Source organism: Westerdykella ornata (genome assembly GCF_010094085.1).
Source record: "Westerdykella ornata strain CBS 379.55 unplaced genomic scaffold EI97scaffold_2, whole genome shotgun sequence".
Lineage (NCBI taxonomy): Eukaryota > Fungi > Ascomycota > Dothideomycetes > Pleosporales > Sporormiaceae > Westerdykella > Westerdykella ornata.
Genome location: NW_022986852.1, coordinates 771,342 through 785,989, shown reverse-complemented (window position 1 = coordinate 785,989; position 14,648 = coordinate 771,342). Strand labels below are relative to the sequence as shown.

The 14,648-nt window shown below is 51.8% G+C and overlaps 7 protein-coding genes across 7 annotated transcripts; 5 read left to right on the top strand and 2 right to left on the bottom strand.

Moving 5' to 3' along the window:
• Positions 1-24: 24 nt before the first annotated feature.
• EI97DRAFT_368925 (cytidine deaminase-like protein) lies at positions 25-802 on the top strand (the record flags this gene model as incomplete). The annotated part of the gene is made up of 3 exons (XM_033795158.1): positions 25-81; positions 143-456; positions 544-802. The coding sequence occupies 3 exons, from the start codon at positions 25-27 to the stop codon at positions 800-802; spliced, it is 630 nt and encodes a 209-aa protein (XP_033657684.1).
• A 94-nt stretch (positions 803-896) lies between these two features.
• Positions 897-2,186, bottom strand: EI97DRAFT_429902 (uncharacterized protein). Its single transcript, XM_033797550.1, has 3 exons — positions 1,931-2,186; positions 1,641-1,874; positions 897-1,577 (listed from the first exon to the last, which is right to left on the bottom strand). The coding sequence occupies exons 1-3, from the start codon at positions 2,066-2,068 to the stop codon at positions 975-977; spliced, it is 975 nt and encodes a 324-aa protein (XP_033657683.1). The 5' UTR covers positions 2,069-2,186; the 3' UTR covers positions 897-974.
• A 182-nt stretch (positions 2,187-2,368) lies between these two features.
• On the top strand, positions 2,369-6,079 carry EI97DRAFT_447723 (topoisomerase 1-associated factor 1; the record flags this gene model as incomplete). The annotated part of the gene is made up of 4 exons (XM_033800114.1): positions 2,369-2,458; positions 2,511-2,742; positions 2,795-4,978; positions 5,034-6,079. 4 exons carry the CDS (start codon positions 2,369-2,371, stop codon positions 6,077-6,079), a joined length of 3,552 nt encoding a protein of 1,183 aa, XP_033657682.1.
• A 173-nt stretch (positions 6,080-6,252) lies between these two features.
• On the top strand, positions 6,253-8,929 carry EI97DRAFT_112322 (uncharacterized protein). The gene is made up of 4 exons (XM_033792981.1): positions 6,253-6,357; positions 6,419-7,227; positions 7,333-8,453; positions 8,500-8,929. The coding sequence occupies exons 2-4, from the start codon at positions 6,486-6,488 to the stop codon at positions 8,734-8,736; spliced, it is 2,100 nt and encodes a 699-aa protein (XP_033657681.1). The 5' UTR covers positions 6,253-6,357; positions 6,419-6,485; the 3' UTR covers positions 8,737-8,929.
• Positions 8,930-9,526: 597 nt separating this feature from the next.
• Positions 9,527-10,489, top strand: EI97DRAFT_429900 (uncharacterized protein; the record flags this gene model as incomplete). Its single annotated transcript, XM_033797549.1, has 2 exons — positions 9,527-9,890; positions 9,947-10,489. Coding segments are annotated over exons 1-2 (628 nt in total), but the record flags the coding sequence as incomplete, so codon positions are not given.
• A 411-nt stretch (positions 10,490-10,900) lies between these two features.
• Positions 10,901-12,030, bottom strand: EI97DRAFT_429898 (uncharacterized protein). Its single transcript, XM_033797548.1, has 2 exons — positions 11,525-12,030; positions 10,901-11,474 (listed from the first exon to the last, which is right to left on the bottom strand). The coding sequence occupies exons 1-2, from the start codon at positions 11,822-11,824 to the stop codon at positions 11,001-11,003; spliced, it is 774 nt and encodes a 257-aa protein (XP_033657679.1). The 5' UTR covers positions 11,825-12,030; the 3' UTR covers positions 10,901-11,000.
• Positions 12,031-12,738: 708 nt separating this feature from the next.
• On the top strand, positions 12,739-14,458 carry EI97DRAFT_390981 (uncharacterized protein). The gene is made up of 3 exons (XM_033796230.1): positions 12,739-12,963; positions 13,023-13,503; positions 13,562-14,458. Exons 1-3 carry the CDS (start codon positions 12,858-12,860, stop codon positions 14,406-14,408), a joined length of 1,434 nt encoding a protein of 477 aa, XP_033657678.1. The 5' UTR covers positions 12,739-12,857; the 3' UTR covers positions 14,409-14,458.
• The last annotated feature ends 190 nt before the right edge of the window (positions 14,459-14,648 follow it).

The window sequence follows — 14,648 nt, the reverse complement described above, 5'->3', positions numbered from 1 at the left end:
GCACCCGCATCGCCAAGCGTGGACATGGACGACGAGGAGCGCAAGGTGCACGAGGGTTTCATGCGCGAAGCCATCAAAATGGTAATTTCTCACTCTTCTCCCCGCAAAGTGATAATCGTTCTTGTCACTCACTTCCATGTAGGCCGAGCTCGCCCTCGTCAGTGACGAAACGCCCGTCGGCTGCGTCTTTGTCCACGACGGTGTCATCATCGGCCGCGGCATGAATGAAACCAACCGCACGCTCAACGGGACCCGTCATGCGGAATTCGTGGCGCTGGCCGGCATCCTGTCCAAGCATCCCATTTCGATCCTCAAGGAGACGGATCTGTACGTCACCGTGGAGCCGTGCGTCATGTGTGCGAGCATGTTGAGGCAGTATGGCATCCGCAAGGTGTATTTCGGGTGCTGGAACGAGAGGTTTGGGGGCACGGGCGGTGTGCTGAATATTCACTCCGAGTACGTCTTTCCATTTCTTCGTTTTTATTTTCTCTTCCTTTCCTTGGGAACGGGGGATGGTCACGGGACACTGCTAATCCCCTCCAGTCCCAGCGTCGACAAGCCTTACCCTGTCCATGGAGGCATCTTCCGGGAGGAAGCCATTCTCCTTCTGCGAAAATTCTACGTTCAGGAGAACGAAAAGGCCCCCGAGCCGAAGCAGAAGCGGACGAGGGAGTTGAAGACGGAGATCAACCCCATGGACGTGCATGCGCCCAAGTCGATGAAGTCGGAAGCGGAGAAGGCCAAGATGAAAGCCGAGAAGGTGCAAGTCAATGGGACGGCAAACCGAACGGTAACGACCTGAATGACGGCCTGTGCTTAGAGTCGCCTGTCAAGGGCTCCGGATCTGGTTAGTAATGAACATAATTACATACTGCTGAGGATGCTCAGAGTAAGTAGGCATCCAATAGACATTTCAAACTTCTGACACGCAGAAGTGATCTTCTAATGTTCCTACGCAGAATACCGTTACATGTCTACGACGTATAATCATAAAAGCCCTTGCCGCTCTTCTTCCCCAGCCAGCCCGCATCCACCATCTTCCTTAGCAACACCGCAGGTCTATACTTGCTATCCCCCGTGTCCTCATACAGCACCTTCATAATAGCCAAGCATGTATCAATACCGATGAAATCCGCCAGCTGCAGCGGCCCCATGGGCACATTCGTCCCATTCTTCATGATGCTGTCGATATCCTCCTTGGTCCCTACGCCCGTCTCCAGACAGATAATCGCCTCGTTGATGTACGGCATCAAAATCCGATTCGCCAAGAACCCAGGAGAGTCCGCCGACGTCGAAGGGATCTTGCCCATGCGCTTGCACAGTTCGATAGCCGTGGCCAGCGTCTCCGGGGAAGTCTGCAAGCCCGTAATGATTTCCACGCCCTTCTGGACGGGCACTGGGTTCATGAAGTGGGTGGAGACGACGCGCGAGGAGGCGGAGAGGTCGTTGGGGTCGGTGGTGGTGGAGGCGGCGATGCGGGTGATGCTGATGGAGGACGTGTTTGTCGCAAGGATGGCGTGCGAGGGGCAGATTTTGGCGAGCTGGGAGAAGATTTGGGCTTTGAGGTCGGGTATTTCCTGGAAGGTCGCGTTAATTTCTTTTATACAGACATGGAGAGGGGAGTGAAAGTGTAGACGTACAGGTACCGCCTCGATGACGAAGTCGACGTCCGAGAGGTCCTCCAAAGAAGTCCCGGGCGTAAGACGTGCCCTCGTCGCATCCGCCTCCTCCTGTGTGAGCCTCTGCTTGCTGACATCCTTTGCCAGCAACTTGTCTGCGAATTTGAGGCCTTTATCGAGCGAGGCCTGCGAGTTGTCGATGAGCTTGACGGGCAATTGGGCTTTCTGCGCGGCAACGAGTGCTATGCCTAGGCCCTGTATCCGTGTCAATTCGCAATTCCTCTTGAAGTCCCGGGAGAGTATTCCCTTACCATCTGTCCTGCACCGATAACGCCCAACTTCTTCACCTCGGCCGCGGCCGCCCTCGCAGCGGGCGTGCTGCTGAAATTCCGGCATTGCTGCCTCGCAGCGCAGCGCACAGCTTGTCTCGAGGCGGCAAGGAAGAACATGGCGACCAATTCGCAAACTCAACTGCAAAGATAAAGGACATTTGACGAGCGAAGAAGTTTGAGCTGTGTTGCCATGTGAAGCTTGAACGTCTCTGGCGGCGGGTCCGCTCGGTGCTAGCCGGACATTGAAGACCGCGGGAAACCGAGGTTCACATGGATGACGTGAGGGCCGTTCTTGGCGGACATGCGCCGTTCTGGTTCTGGGCGCTTGGGCCAACCACTTAACGCGTGGTGAGAAGTCGCGAACGCGTCTGCTGAGGGAAGTTGTCGGCTGCTGGCGATGCCAAAGTCAACAACACAATGGCCCACCAAACGACGCTGGACGAGTGGGCGAAGGATCCAGTGGTGGATCCGGAAGTCCGAGCACATGTTTACAGTCTCATCACTGCTGTAAGTAAAAGACTCAATTCTAAGAACCGCGTATGCGCTAACACCCGCATAGCTAGGTGGTACTGGTGATGACGGAACATATGCGCTGGGAGACGACGCCCTACTCTGTTTGAAGGATCTTCGAAGATGGCTGAAGTTTGTGGACGCAAAGCTAAACCGCCACGATGTCGCCCGCTCCATGGCAGAGGCGAATCTCGTCAAGGGAGATTTGCTGGAGATCCTGGCGAAGGTGTCTGAGAAGTTGATACATGACAAGCTCAAGTACAAGATCGCGCTTGCTTGCTGTATGTAGAGACTGGATTTCATGTTTGTATGCTATCGGACTGACGAAAGCAGTGGAACTTCTTGTACATCTAACCTGGCCCTTCGAAATTGATCCCGACCAAGCAACAGCCGATCACTATCGACATGGACCTTACCTGCAGCTGGCGCAGATTGGTTATAAGCGTGCGATCCTTCAATTCGACCGAGCTCGCATTCTCCAAACCGCGGTTCGCATTGCCCTTCCTTCCATGACCGTCCCTTTGCGCGAGCGATCTCCAAGGGATGAAGGCATCATCCGCATTGCATTGTACTTCATTCGCAACATTGCCATGCTGTCGCCACCGAACAATGTCCCTACCGATATTGACGAGGCCGAGATTTCAAGGTCAACCACGATTGACACGTTCCATGAACAAGATATATTCCAGGTTCTCCTAACCGTAGCCTCAAACATTGGAGAAGACTTTGTGGAGCAAGATGTGGCCATTCTCGAGATACTTTTCTATTTGCTCAAGGGTGTCGAGGTTGAAAAGCTTTTCATGACTGAGAAGGATCTCACCTCCAAGAACACGGACGAGCTGAAGAATCTGATACAGAAAGAGAAATCTATGCTCGCCGGATATGCTCGACATGCGCCTACGAGACATAACAGATTCGGAACCATGGTCTGGGTAAAGCGGGACGATGACAAAGTGTCCACCCTCTCGGGGCAGGACTTCCTCGGAAAGACTCAGAGGACTATGCAGAAGATGGATACGACGAAGAAGTGGAATAAGCCAAAGTGGCGCGGACGGAAGAAGGACAATGATCACGAAAGGGATGAATTCGATCTCCCGGTGGCCCTTACCTCTTCCGCGCGGAAACATCTGACGGATTTTGTGGAAGAATTCCTGGATTCCTCCTTCAATCCGCTTTTCATGCATCTTAGAAAGGCTATCGAGCGAGAGGCCGAACGGGTGGAGACGCGGCATTCCCGCCAATACTTCTATCTCGTGTCCTGGTTTCTGCGAGCTGAATGCGCAAGGCGGCGCATGATCAAGGAGAGGGCAGCGGACCCAAGAAGCGCGGAGGTGCTCACCGCCGAGGATGAGAGCTATGGTCTTGTCGCCGAGGTCATGAACCAGGAGACCTTCATCCTTCTCAACAGGTACATGCAACGAAGCCAGGATGAAAAGGCATGGCAAGATCTCAACGCCGGTATGAAGTGCTTTACACAGATCCTCCTGACAGTTCAGGAGATGTCGGAGTCGGCACTGGAAGAGGATCAAGAGATTGCGGAGAACATACAGAACCGCATATTCTATGAAGAATCGACGCATGACCGAATCGTTCATATCCTGCGAGATTACAAACACCAAGGCTTCGGTTACTTAGACGCCTGCACGGAACTCTCGCATGTCTTCCTGCGGATGCTCGAACGGTACGCCAAACAGAATGTGGATCTGCAGGTACGCTCCAGGAGGCGGGCGCGCAAGATTCGTAAGAAGCAAGCCCAGGCACAGGGTGTCGACGACGGCGGAAAGGCACACGTGTCGGAGACGGAGGACATCGCGGCCGCGCAACGGACCACCTCCGAGAGAAAATTTGATTTTGCCCGCTTCGCGGCAAAGTTTGTCAACCAGAGCAGTGTCAATACATTCATCTCCTTTCTGAGATACTACAGGGACCTCGACACGGAACAACTGAAACGTGCACACCGATTTTTCTATCGCGTCACGTTCAAGATGGAGCTTGGAGTTCTGCTGTACAGGGTGGACATCCTCCAGATTTTTTACAAAATGATCAAGGGCCCCGAAGGACTGGATAGTGAAGCCGCAAATTTCAAAGAATGGGAAGAATTCATACGACACTTCTTCCGAACCGTTGTCAAACGCGTCCAGGACAGGCCGGAGCTCATCGTTGAGATGCTGTTCAGCAAGATCCCGGCCACGCTCTTCTTCCTGGAGCATGGATACGACAGGGTGATGCCAACTCGAGCCCCACGTGCCCCAGCAGAAGTGGAGGTCAAGCCTGGGATGGAGAAACCGGAACAGATCGGTGTAGCCGTTGGCGTGTTGGTCAATCAGAATAAGTCGGATGCGATTCAGTGGGTTCGAGATGTACTGTCTTCGGCATTGGAAGAGCGAAAAGCTTGGGAAGCAATGGAAGAGGCGCGGAAGCAAGCAGCGGCTGCGGCACTTGAGGGAGGAGAGGCAGACCCGTCAGACGTGAGGGAAGGGGAGCAGGAGGCGGAAACTGTCAAGCCGCCCTCAATCCGTGAGTTTACCTGGCTGTCTTCTCTCACATGCGAGGCAAATGCTGACTTGTGCAGTGGTCAAGGCGGATAACGAAGACCGTCAGAAAGCGATGTTCAAAGACAACAAGCTAAGGCTATTGATGACACTTGTTGGGTTCAGTCGGCTCGGCGCAGATGATGACCCAGACGCGACCTGGGTCATTCCTTCCTCCCTTACAGCTGCAGAGCTATCGGAAGCCATCGACCTGATTCGCAAGTTCGAGTTTGATCCTCCAGTGTACGAAGATGGAAAGACGGCGCAAGATTTCATTCGCTACAAAACTACTGCGACACGTCGCTCAACCCGCAAGGCGGAATTTGACGACGACTCGGATGGCATAGACGATGACTCGGAGGAAGACAGGGGAGAGTATGCTCCAGATCGACTGAGCTTACGGAAGTCAGAGGGAAAGAAGACACTCAAGCGAAGGCGGCGGGCCGGAACTCCTCGAGAGTTGGACGATGAAGAGAAGGACCGCCGAGCCAAGCAACGCCGTCAAAAGGAGCTTGAGAAGCAGAGGAAGATAAAGAGTACTATATTCGTCCACGATTCGGACGACGAAGACGACGAAGAACGTGACAAGGAGTTCTTCGCGCGAGAGCAAGCGCTCCGTGAAAGAACATTGGCTCAATTCAAGCAATCGCTCGCGCTGGACAGTACGGAACCGGCTTCGTCACGAAAGAGGAAAGGCGACGCACAAGCAGAGAACGGTGCTAAGAGGCGCAAGACACCACCGAAACGCAGGGCAGGGCCTTTTGATACGGATGAAAGCGATGACGAGGGTGCGAGTGATAACGACGTTGTCAGTATTAGTAGTAGAGCAACATCCCAGGAGGCTGAGGATGTGTTGGACACGAGTAGCGAAAAGGAGGCTTCCGATACTCCATTGTCTTCTCAACATGCGCCCACTGGAGACAACCATGGCGGTAGGGACGGGTCGAAAATAACTCCGGCAGGCGACATGGACTCGGTTATGGTGGACGTGGACGATGAGGATGAAGATGCCGGGCCAACCGTTCGTAGGGCTCCGACCAGGACTACAAGGGGTGGGTTTATTATTGACGACAGTGACTCCGAGTAAGGCGTGTGTACGTCTCTCTCGGTCGTCCAAGTTCGATACCTGCATATGCTGGCTATGGAGTCAATTCGGATTGGGCGTTGTATATCCCTATGACATGAATTTATCTTTTCCAAGGAGAGGGCATATGTCTTTCAATAACTGTCTATTTCATTTCCTGGGAGCGCCTAGCTGCGTAGGTGTTGTTTGTCGCTCTTGCCTATCTGGTTGCCAACGGGTGCCTTCCATGTTTATTTACAACCATCCACCCCTTCTCTCCCTCTCCAACTTTCCACCCAAAAGTGAGTACCATATCTGCAAGACACATACGATTGATCACGACATGCTGACATATCCCGATAGACAACGGTTCGAGCAGTTGCGGGCACACTGGGAATTCTCTCAGCGTCTCAACGACAGTTCGTCCGGCATGGCCGGCCGTAAGGACAAACACGCCGGACAACAGGCTCCCAAACCCGGTGAACCCCACGCAGGAGGTAGCAACATACGCAGAAAACTAAGCTATGGCTTCTCATTGATCTCCAATTCCTTGGGCCAGCGCAAGGTCACGGCGGGCAGGGGTCCTCGCAGCGGTGAAGAGCAGCACAGCGCGTCCCTTCACCAGAATATCGACAGGCAAGGCGACGACTCTCGAAGCCTGTTATCTCCTCCTTTTGTTTCCTCCTCCCAACCGTTGCTTGGGAGTCTTTCACCAAACAAACGCGTCAACAGTCAAGTCACTGACCCGGAATTGACCCCCAAACCACTTCCACGGTCGCGCACAGTGAGCCACATACCGCGGCCTCCAGTGAGCGATTCTGCAGCTTTCACCTCTAAAATGTCCTCGACCGAGCCCGACCGCCATAGCTCTTCCAGAGACTCGTCTGTACGTGTTTCGGCGACGAAGATCCCAACTCCAAGCCCACCTCCAGGGAATCCTCGCCGACTCGCGAGCCCCCGCCAGTGTACATCGGCCCAGCACACCGTACAACAAGAGAAGCACATCGCTGCTGGGGCCGCATTTGCCGGTCTGTCAGCTAAGCCCGCTCTGTCGACCACATCCAGGTCATATACCACGCCGAATCTCCGGAAGACCTCGATACCAGTGGGACAGTCTTTCATGATGCCTCGGAAATCTGCTATGAAAGCTAGATTTGTTGCGCCTTCTGCAAGTAAGTATCCTACATGTTGTTCTGTCGTCTGCCTAGTCAGCTCTCGAAATCATATACCCAAGTCCCCACTTTTCCTTGTATGAGCTGCTAATAACATTGATCTAGTACAACACCCAAGTAACCCCATGTCAATATTAAAAGAGAACACTCCTACAACTCAAACCGAGAGAGGATCTGCATCACAGAGACCAATCAATAAATCGATACGAGAGGGCTTTGTATCGCAAAAGAAACAGTCTCCGAGACGGTCCCCCAGTTCAAACAACAGCCCTGGCCATAAAGGCAAGCAAGCTGCTACTACTACGGCATCATCTAGCCCCGCGAAACGATCAAACACCGTAGGAGGTACGCCGGCAACAGTGAAGCGTGTTCCAGGTAGTACACAGCCGGCACAATCTTCTATCGCATATCGAACCTCCAATGCAAACCGTATTACACAGCCTCGACTTCTGGGTCCAGTCAATCCGCCAACCCCAACTCCGACCGAGTCGACAAGTTTGTCATCCTTCCCCCGGTCGAGCACGGATAGTGGTTACTCGAGGAGGACGCTTCACTCTCGCATGAATTCAACATTCGTATCTAGGGGTCTGGTTGGTAGTAGAGGCGAGGTGAGAATTCCTCGTTCTTCTACATTCCACCATTTTCCTAGACATGAGACTCCTCCTCCCATGCCTCCCATTCCGGAAAAATATAAGACTCCTCCAAAAAGTGTTGTTGACAAGGTTGACTTGCCGCACGACTACACTGTAACGGAAACATTGGACAATACTTCAAAGGCGCTTCCACAGACGCCACAAAAGGCCTCGGGGGAGCTCATAAAACGTGAGGATTCTTCGACTTTCATTACAGATCCTGACTCGAGTGTAATAGAGTCCACTGATGAGGATCTGATGACGCTTCTGGCACAGAAGGAGGCGCGTACCGGTTCAGCATTTGTGACCCCTCCACGACCCTTCAGTCCAAATAATGACGGCGGCTCATTTGCTAACATAACCGCATCGTTACAGGTTAAAGAATATATGCCAGCGGTCTGGTGGGCTGGACGCTTTCAGACAAGGCTCGATCAATGGCGAACTGACGCTATGAGAGCGTCCATGGAGCCTGACTTTCAACCCGAAGGCTTGCTAGGTGGGTACAAGTTGGACGAGGAGAGAATGGCCGCATGCTACATCTTTCTGCAGCTTCGAGACCTTTGTGCTACCAAAGAAGCGGCGGATAGTCTATGGGTATGTTTCCGAATGTCAGCAATGGTTTGGTTCTAATCTTCTGCAGGAGTTTGAGTACAAGTACCGCCAGGAGAATAAACTGCTAGGGACGATGATCAAATTTCCTGCCGCTCCAAGCCATAAGCAGCCGGAGACGGAGGCATCCAAGCAGGGACAGGGACCTATTGGTCGAGCTATGCGGAAGATGACTCCACGCAACAGCAGCTTTGTCAGCTTGTTGAAGGGGAAAGGCCGGAATGCAGGAGAAGAGACGAACCCTGATTGTTTCGTTGGGCGCTCCTGAACAAAACCTATCATGAAGCCTGTCTCGTCTAGGTAACAGATACCGTCCTCTACGATTCCGTACTTCGCGACTGTATTCGTATTTCGCACGGGCTCAAACCACGCTCGGATATGCAAAGTGTCTGATTCATGAGATAAACTCGAGAAAGACGGTTTCCAAGATGTCACGCTTACAGGTGAAATGCTTCCGGGCAATGATCGGCAATGATCTGCGGAAGCGACCCGTCGCATTATTAGATAGATTCTGGAATCCCTGAGTAAGGCTCGCCTGGCGGCAGACGTTAGGGAGCACCCACATAAGTAATCCGAAGCACCCACATAAGGCCACCAGAGGCACCTAGAAATCTACAAACAGCGGTACAACAGCAGCTTTTAAGGGCATCTTTTTGGAGATTTTCTTGTAAAGAAAACGTAAGTTACTCTATATAATATAAACACGCGCAGCCTAAATCTGCAAAAATATCGCAGATTTTCTATATAAAAACGGGCAGTGTAGGCTTTCTCTTCTCTCTTCCTTTACGCCTTCGTAAAACCTTAAGATTTAGCCAATAGGCGCCTGTTCTAGGCCTCTGGCGGCCTTATGTGGGTGCTCTGGATTACTTATGTGGGTGCTCCCTAATGCCTGCCCGCCTGGCTCAGTGCGACTCCAGGGTTTCACATGGGTTGGCGTACTAGACAAACTTTATCGGTAGCCGGCTCCTTATACTGCCTAGACTACTGCATAAAGTTTATGAGGCACCTAAAAGTATGTAGGCACCTGCAGTGTCCAACCCTAGAACTTCCAAGGTTCCCGGCTTTAGCCCTGAAAAACCTGGGGAAATAAAGACTTGTCGTCCTGCTCTGAATCCCCGCAATTTCTGGGGCCCACTTCGCTCCGTTTTGACCTCCTAGTAGTAACCTAGGGAAAAGGACATTGCATTTTCTAACACAGTACAGTGGGGATTCGTCTCCACATAGGCTGAGCGCATGTCGACTCCGCCGCTCACCCCGGAGCAACTAGCTCAGCTCCCTCATGACGACAGGGGCCCCGCCCTCCTCGCTGTGCACTGGGTCCTAACAGGCCTGGCTGTAATCTTTCTAGGCCTCCGTCTATACTGCAAGCGCATCACTAACCGGCGCCTCTTGTGGGATGACTGGATATTAATGGCTGCTTTGGTGAGTCCTCGTAAGCCGTCCTCTTTTCCTACGCTTATATGGCTGACTGGCGACAGCTCACCATCCTCGTCACGGATATCCTGACTACAATTCTGGTCATCGAATTCGGGCTGGGCCGGCATAGCTGGGATCTCAAGATCTACGACCTGTCCAAGTTCATAATCCTCATCAGTTCCCGGGCGACATTCACTCTCATATCCATCGGGTGGAGCAAGACGGCATTTGCGGTAGCTCTCCTGAGGCTCACGACCGGCTTGACCAGAAGCTCCGTCTGGTTCATCATCATATCCCTGAACATCACGACGATAATTAGCGCCCTCGTCCCCTGGATACAGTGCGCACCACTGGCTAAGACGTGGGATCCAGCCATACCGGGGACTTGTTGGGCTCCTAAGGTGGGGACCAAGATTTGGATTGGCATGGGAGGTTTGTTCATATTCTTTCCTTCGCTTTTCGCAGTTATTTCTGCCGCGCCGTCGAAAATGCAACAACTAATTTGACTCTCGCGTTCAGCATATTCCGCGGTCCTGGACTTCGTCCTGGCCGCTCTACCATGGACATATCTCTATCGTGTTCTCCTGAGGAAAAAGGAGAAGCTTGGAATACTGATCGCGATGAGCATGGGTGCAATGTGAGTGTCTATCTTCCCAACCTTGGCTCTGGAGACTCATGTAAGTCATATGTCGTTGTCATGGAGGTGAAGACTGACCGGATGTCAGACAACGAAGTCGAGCTATATATATGGGATGTCACTGAATCGACAGTGACTGTGGTGGCAGCATGCATCCCCAATCTGCGGGTCCTTGTCCAGGAAACTACACAATCATCCTCGCGAGCTAACCAACTTTCCCACTCCAACATTCCCCTTTCCGCCCGAGCCATGGGCTTCAAAAATATCGAGGCTGCTCATAACGTGACGGAATTACGAGCTTCAAGCAAGTACAGTAGCACGCAAGAGGTGTTTGAGGAAATTATTGAGTGACACTTCGGAGTTGCGAATTCTTCTGTTACGAACTTGAAGGTCCAAGTTTGGAATTTTATTGAAAAATACCATGGCCACTGCAACAATGCAAAGTCTAGTCGACCTCAATAGCAGGGAATCGAAGCCGATCACACACCGTGAGAGCGAAGGCCGATATGTCCAAGCTGTCTCATGGCTGCAGCATCATCCAATTCGCAATCGTCTTCATCATCCCAGGCCATTCGATCCCCATCCCATTCTACCACAATCAAAGCCCGATGCTTCTCAGCATCCCACCAGACTGCCAGAAAAAGCGCTATGGCGAAGACGAATATAATGACAGTGCAGGCCCGACCAGCCGTTTCCGCAGCGCACTGTTGAGCGATCGGCGTCTCGTCTCGGAAAGACGGCAGATTTTTGACCTCGCACGTCCAGGTTTCGAGGTCGAATACACCAGCTGTGTAGGCATTCCCAGGGCCAATAACATCGTTTATACTGAGGTAAGATAGCGAAAAATGCGCGCTCTTGCTATGCAGGACGAAGTTGGTAACAAACGCTGCTAATGCAAGTGAGGCATTGGCGAAGAGAGCGAACAACAACACTTGCCTATGGTACCACAATAACTGAGAATAATTAATTCCATCACTAATGAATTGCTGACATAGGGACTTACCTTGACAGGTTTGCATTTCAACATCACATATGCTGAGAGGGCAGCGAACCCGATGGAAATGACCAGAGCAATGCTGGAAGCCACTAGGACTGGAGTCGTTGCATTCAATCCAAGGTAGCGTGGATAGGTTGCAAGTGCAATCACCTGATCGGGAAACTCAGCATCGAGAAATATGGCCCCCGTCGAGTCTTCGTTGTGGCTGTTGGAAGCAGTCGATTTGGAAGCGAGACATGCAATTGACGACAAAGCCAGGAGAATGGAGGAGATGGGAATAATGTAAAACTCATATGGAAACGCCATCTGAGTGACTGCAATTTCGAAAACTTCAGGTTTGGTTGCCCCAGGGTGAATGGGGGGAGACGGGGAGGTAGCTCTTTATTAGGTCCATGACTGCAGAAACTAACGCGTACGAATGAGCTATATGCTCAGGCCTAACCCATTGACGCCTCGTTATTGGGTACCCGTCCTGCTGGCGTGTGGCGCGGGTAACTGTAGATGTGGTTGTGATGTTTCAGGTCGACGTCGGCGCTTGCATGCATTAGGGCCAACATATCGCATCGATCAGATAGCCGCCAGTATCGGGAGGCTGTTGTAAGCCAGTGGCGCGACTATGGTGGACTATTAGGTAGCAGCCGTAGTGCCAAAATTCAATTGCGCGACGAACTGCAAACCTACGTACACCCGTAGACGCAGCATAGTTTCTAGCCTACTTACGCAGCAGATCTATATAAAATAGCAAGTATATAAGTAAGTAAGTATAGGCAGAAATAGTATTGGCAGTTAGATGCAGGAAGATAGGTGCAGAGAGACAGGTGCAGAGAGACAGGTGCAGAGAGGCAGGTACAGAGAGACGGGTGCAGATCTAGAGAGAAGGGTACAGGTAGACAGGTGCAGGCAAACAAGTGCAAGCAAACAGGCAGACAGACAAGCAGACAGGCAGGTAGTATAGGCAGGCAAGCGTAGGTAGATAGATGGTATATATATAAATACAGCGTACTTTCTACGTACATGCACTGCGTACATACACTGCGTACATACACTGCGCAAGTAGGCTACAAACTATGCTGCGTCCAAGGGTGTAAGTAGGTTTGCAGGTTCGTTGTGCAATTGAATTTTGGCACTACACCTGCTAATAGTCCACCGTACGAGGGTCCGGCCTAAATGCCACTCTTACACAGTAATTTAGCGCCAAGGTCTCGGACAGCGTTGTGTCTTCTTATCCTAAGCCCTATAACCTTTCCAGCCCGTCCGTACACAAATCTTCCGTCTCAGCCTACAGCGAAAATCAGCTTAGCATTCCTGAATTCATCTTCGACTGGTAGAACAGAGTACAATGGTGTCGCTTGCACTATTACCTGATGAACTACTTCTCGCAATCCTCACCCAAGCCGCCTCCGTGCGCAGTATCAAACGCGCTCTGCGGTTGAGACTTGTCTGCAGTTAGTTTCCCATATTTCCAGATCAAGTAAACGCAATATCACATTGACTAAGCTACCAGAACGCTTTGCCAACATCGCCACCACCGCCATGTTCAACTCCGGCATTCTCGACTGCGAAGAAATCTCCGGCCGGACCTACAGAGCCCCGGATTTCTGGGCAAAGTACCTTGCGCACCGAACGCTCATGCATGCACGTCGGAAGACGCAGAGTCGGAATGTGAACAGACTGCTCCTCGTTGCGCAGCATATCTGCCGTTATCGCCATGCCTCTGCAGATGAAACATGTGTTACGACGGCAGCCATCACCGACGAGGAATTCAGAGAATGCGTACTGGAACTGTGCAAAATGGTGACCCTCCCACAAAACGGGGGGCCATTCTACATTAAAGATTGGCTCGCAGACGTGACCGAAGGAGAGTTGGACGAGTCATCCCTCGATTTCAGAGACCTTCTTCTCAGAGCTGCAGCTTGGATAGGTGAGCAAAGCCTTGTTGTCAAGCTAGTTGGAGAAGGCTGCAATAATCTCTATCCTGGTCGCCCGTAAGGACCCTCTTTCAACCCCGTCTTGTGCGCCTTGTATTGATGTTTCCATTGCTAGCTCTCTATTTTTATCGCCCCTCCGCGCCGCGTCCTATCGCGGCCACGTTGACATCGTCAAATTCCTAATGGTGGACGATTCCGGCGAGGCCCCACACATATCCCTTCGCCCTGATTTGATCGTTAGTCTTGCCATGCCTAACGACCACACTGAACTGCTCGATCTCGCGCTGGATCCTTCGTGGCACAGGGGTCAAGTTACGCCAGGAGACATCCATAAACTACGACTCTATGCGCTGCAGGAAACTTCGAATGTAGAAACGTTTATACGGCTGTTAGGGGATGCAAAACCGCACATCGATGACTATGAACTGAGATGGCTCCCTATGCGAATCCACCTTGCAGCAAGACGGGATGAAGCAGATATCGTGAAGTATTTGATTGAAAAAGAGGGGGTAGACGTTAATGACAATAAGGATGATGAGTCGTTATTTCAGTCTCGCCGCCCAGCTGAATTCTTTGTGAGGCGCTGGTGGTATCATGAACGGGCCTTTAACCTGATCAGTCGCGCTTCCAGACACGGGCATGTAAATGTTGTCAAGATCTTGCTTGATGCTGGGGCAAAGCACGATCATGCGATTGAATTTGCGGCAACGTGTGGATCCAAAACGATTGTGAGGTTACTGTGGGAGCATGGGGAGAATAAAGACGATGCTGTGCAGGGGGCGTTTGCAATGGCGGTGGACCGAGAAGATACTGCGATGTTTAATCTTTTGGAACAGATTGGAGCCAGGCTCGCTGATGATGTGAGAGTGGCGGTGATCAAAAAGGCGCAGGAAGAGGGACTCGAGTCAATGGTCAGATTGCTAAGTAAAGATGCAAATGCATCTTCTGAAGGGGCTTTCTGATGGATAGGGTAACAACACAAGCATTCAACGGATATATCACACCTATGCTCATAATTTATTCTTTGCACCGATGCGTAATCATGCTAGAATCTGCGCTTCCAACAGTCCGTATGCCCGTCCGTAGTTGTAATAAGGCTCCTATAGCTGCTGTAACTGTTCATTATTTAGATCTTAGTGTTGCGGCTGCAAGCTGCAGTAGTAAGTGCTACCTAATAGTGCCTCGAGCTAAGTATTGTAGAA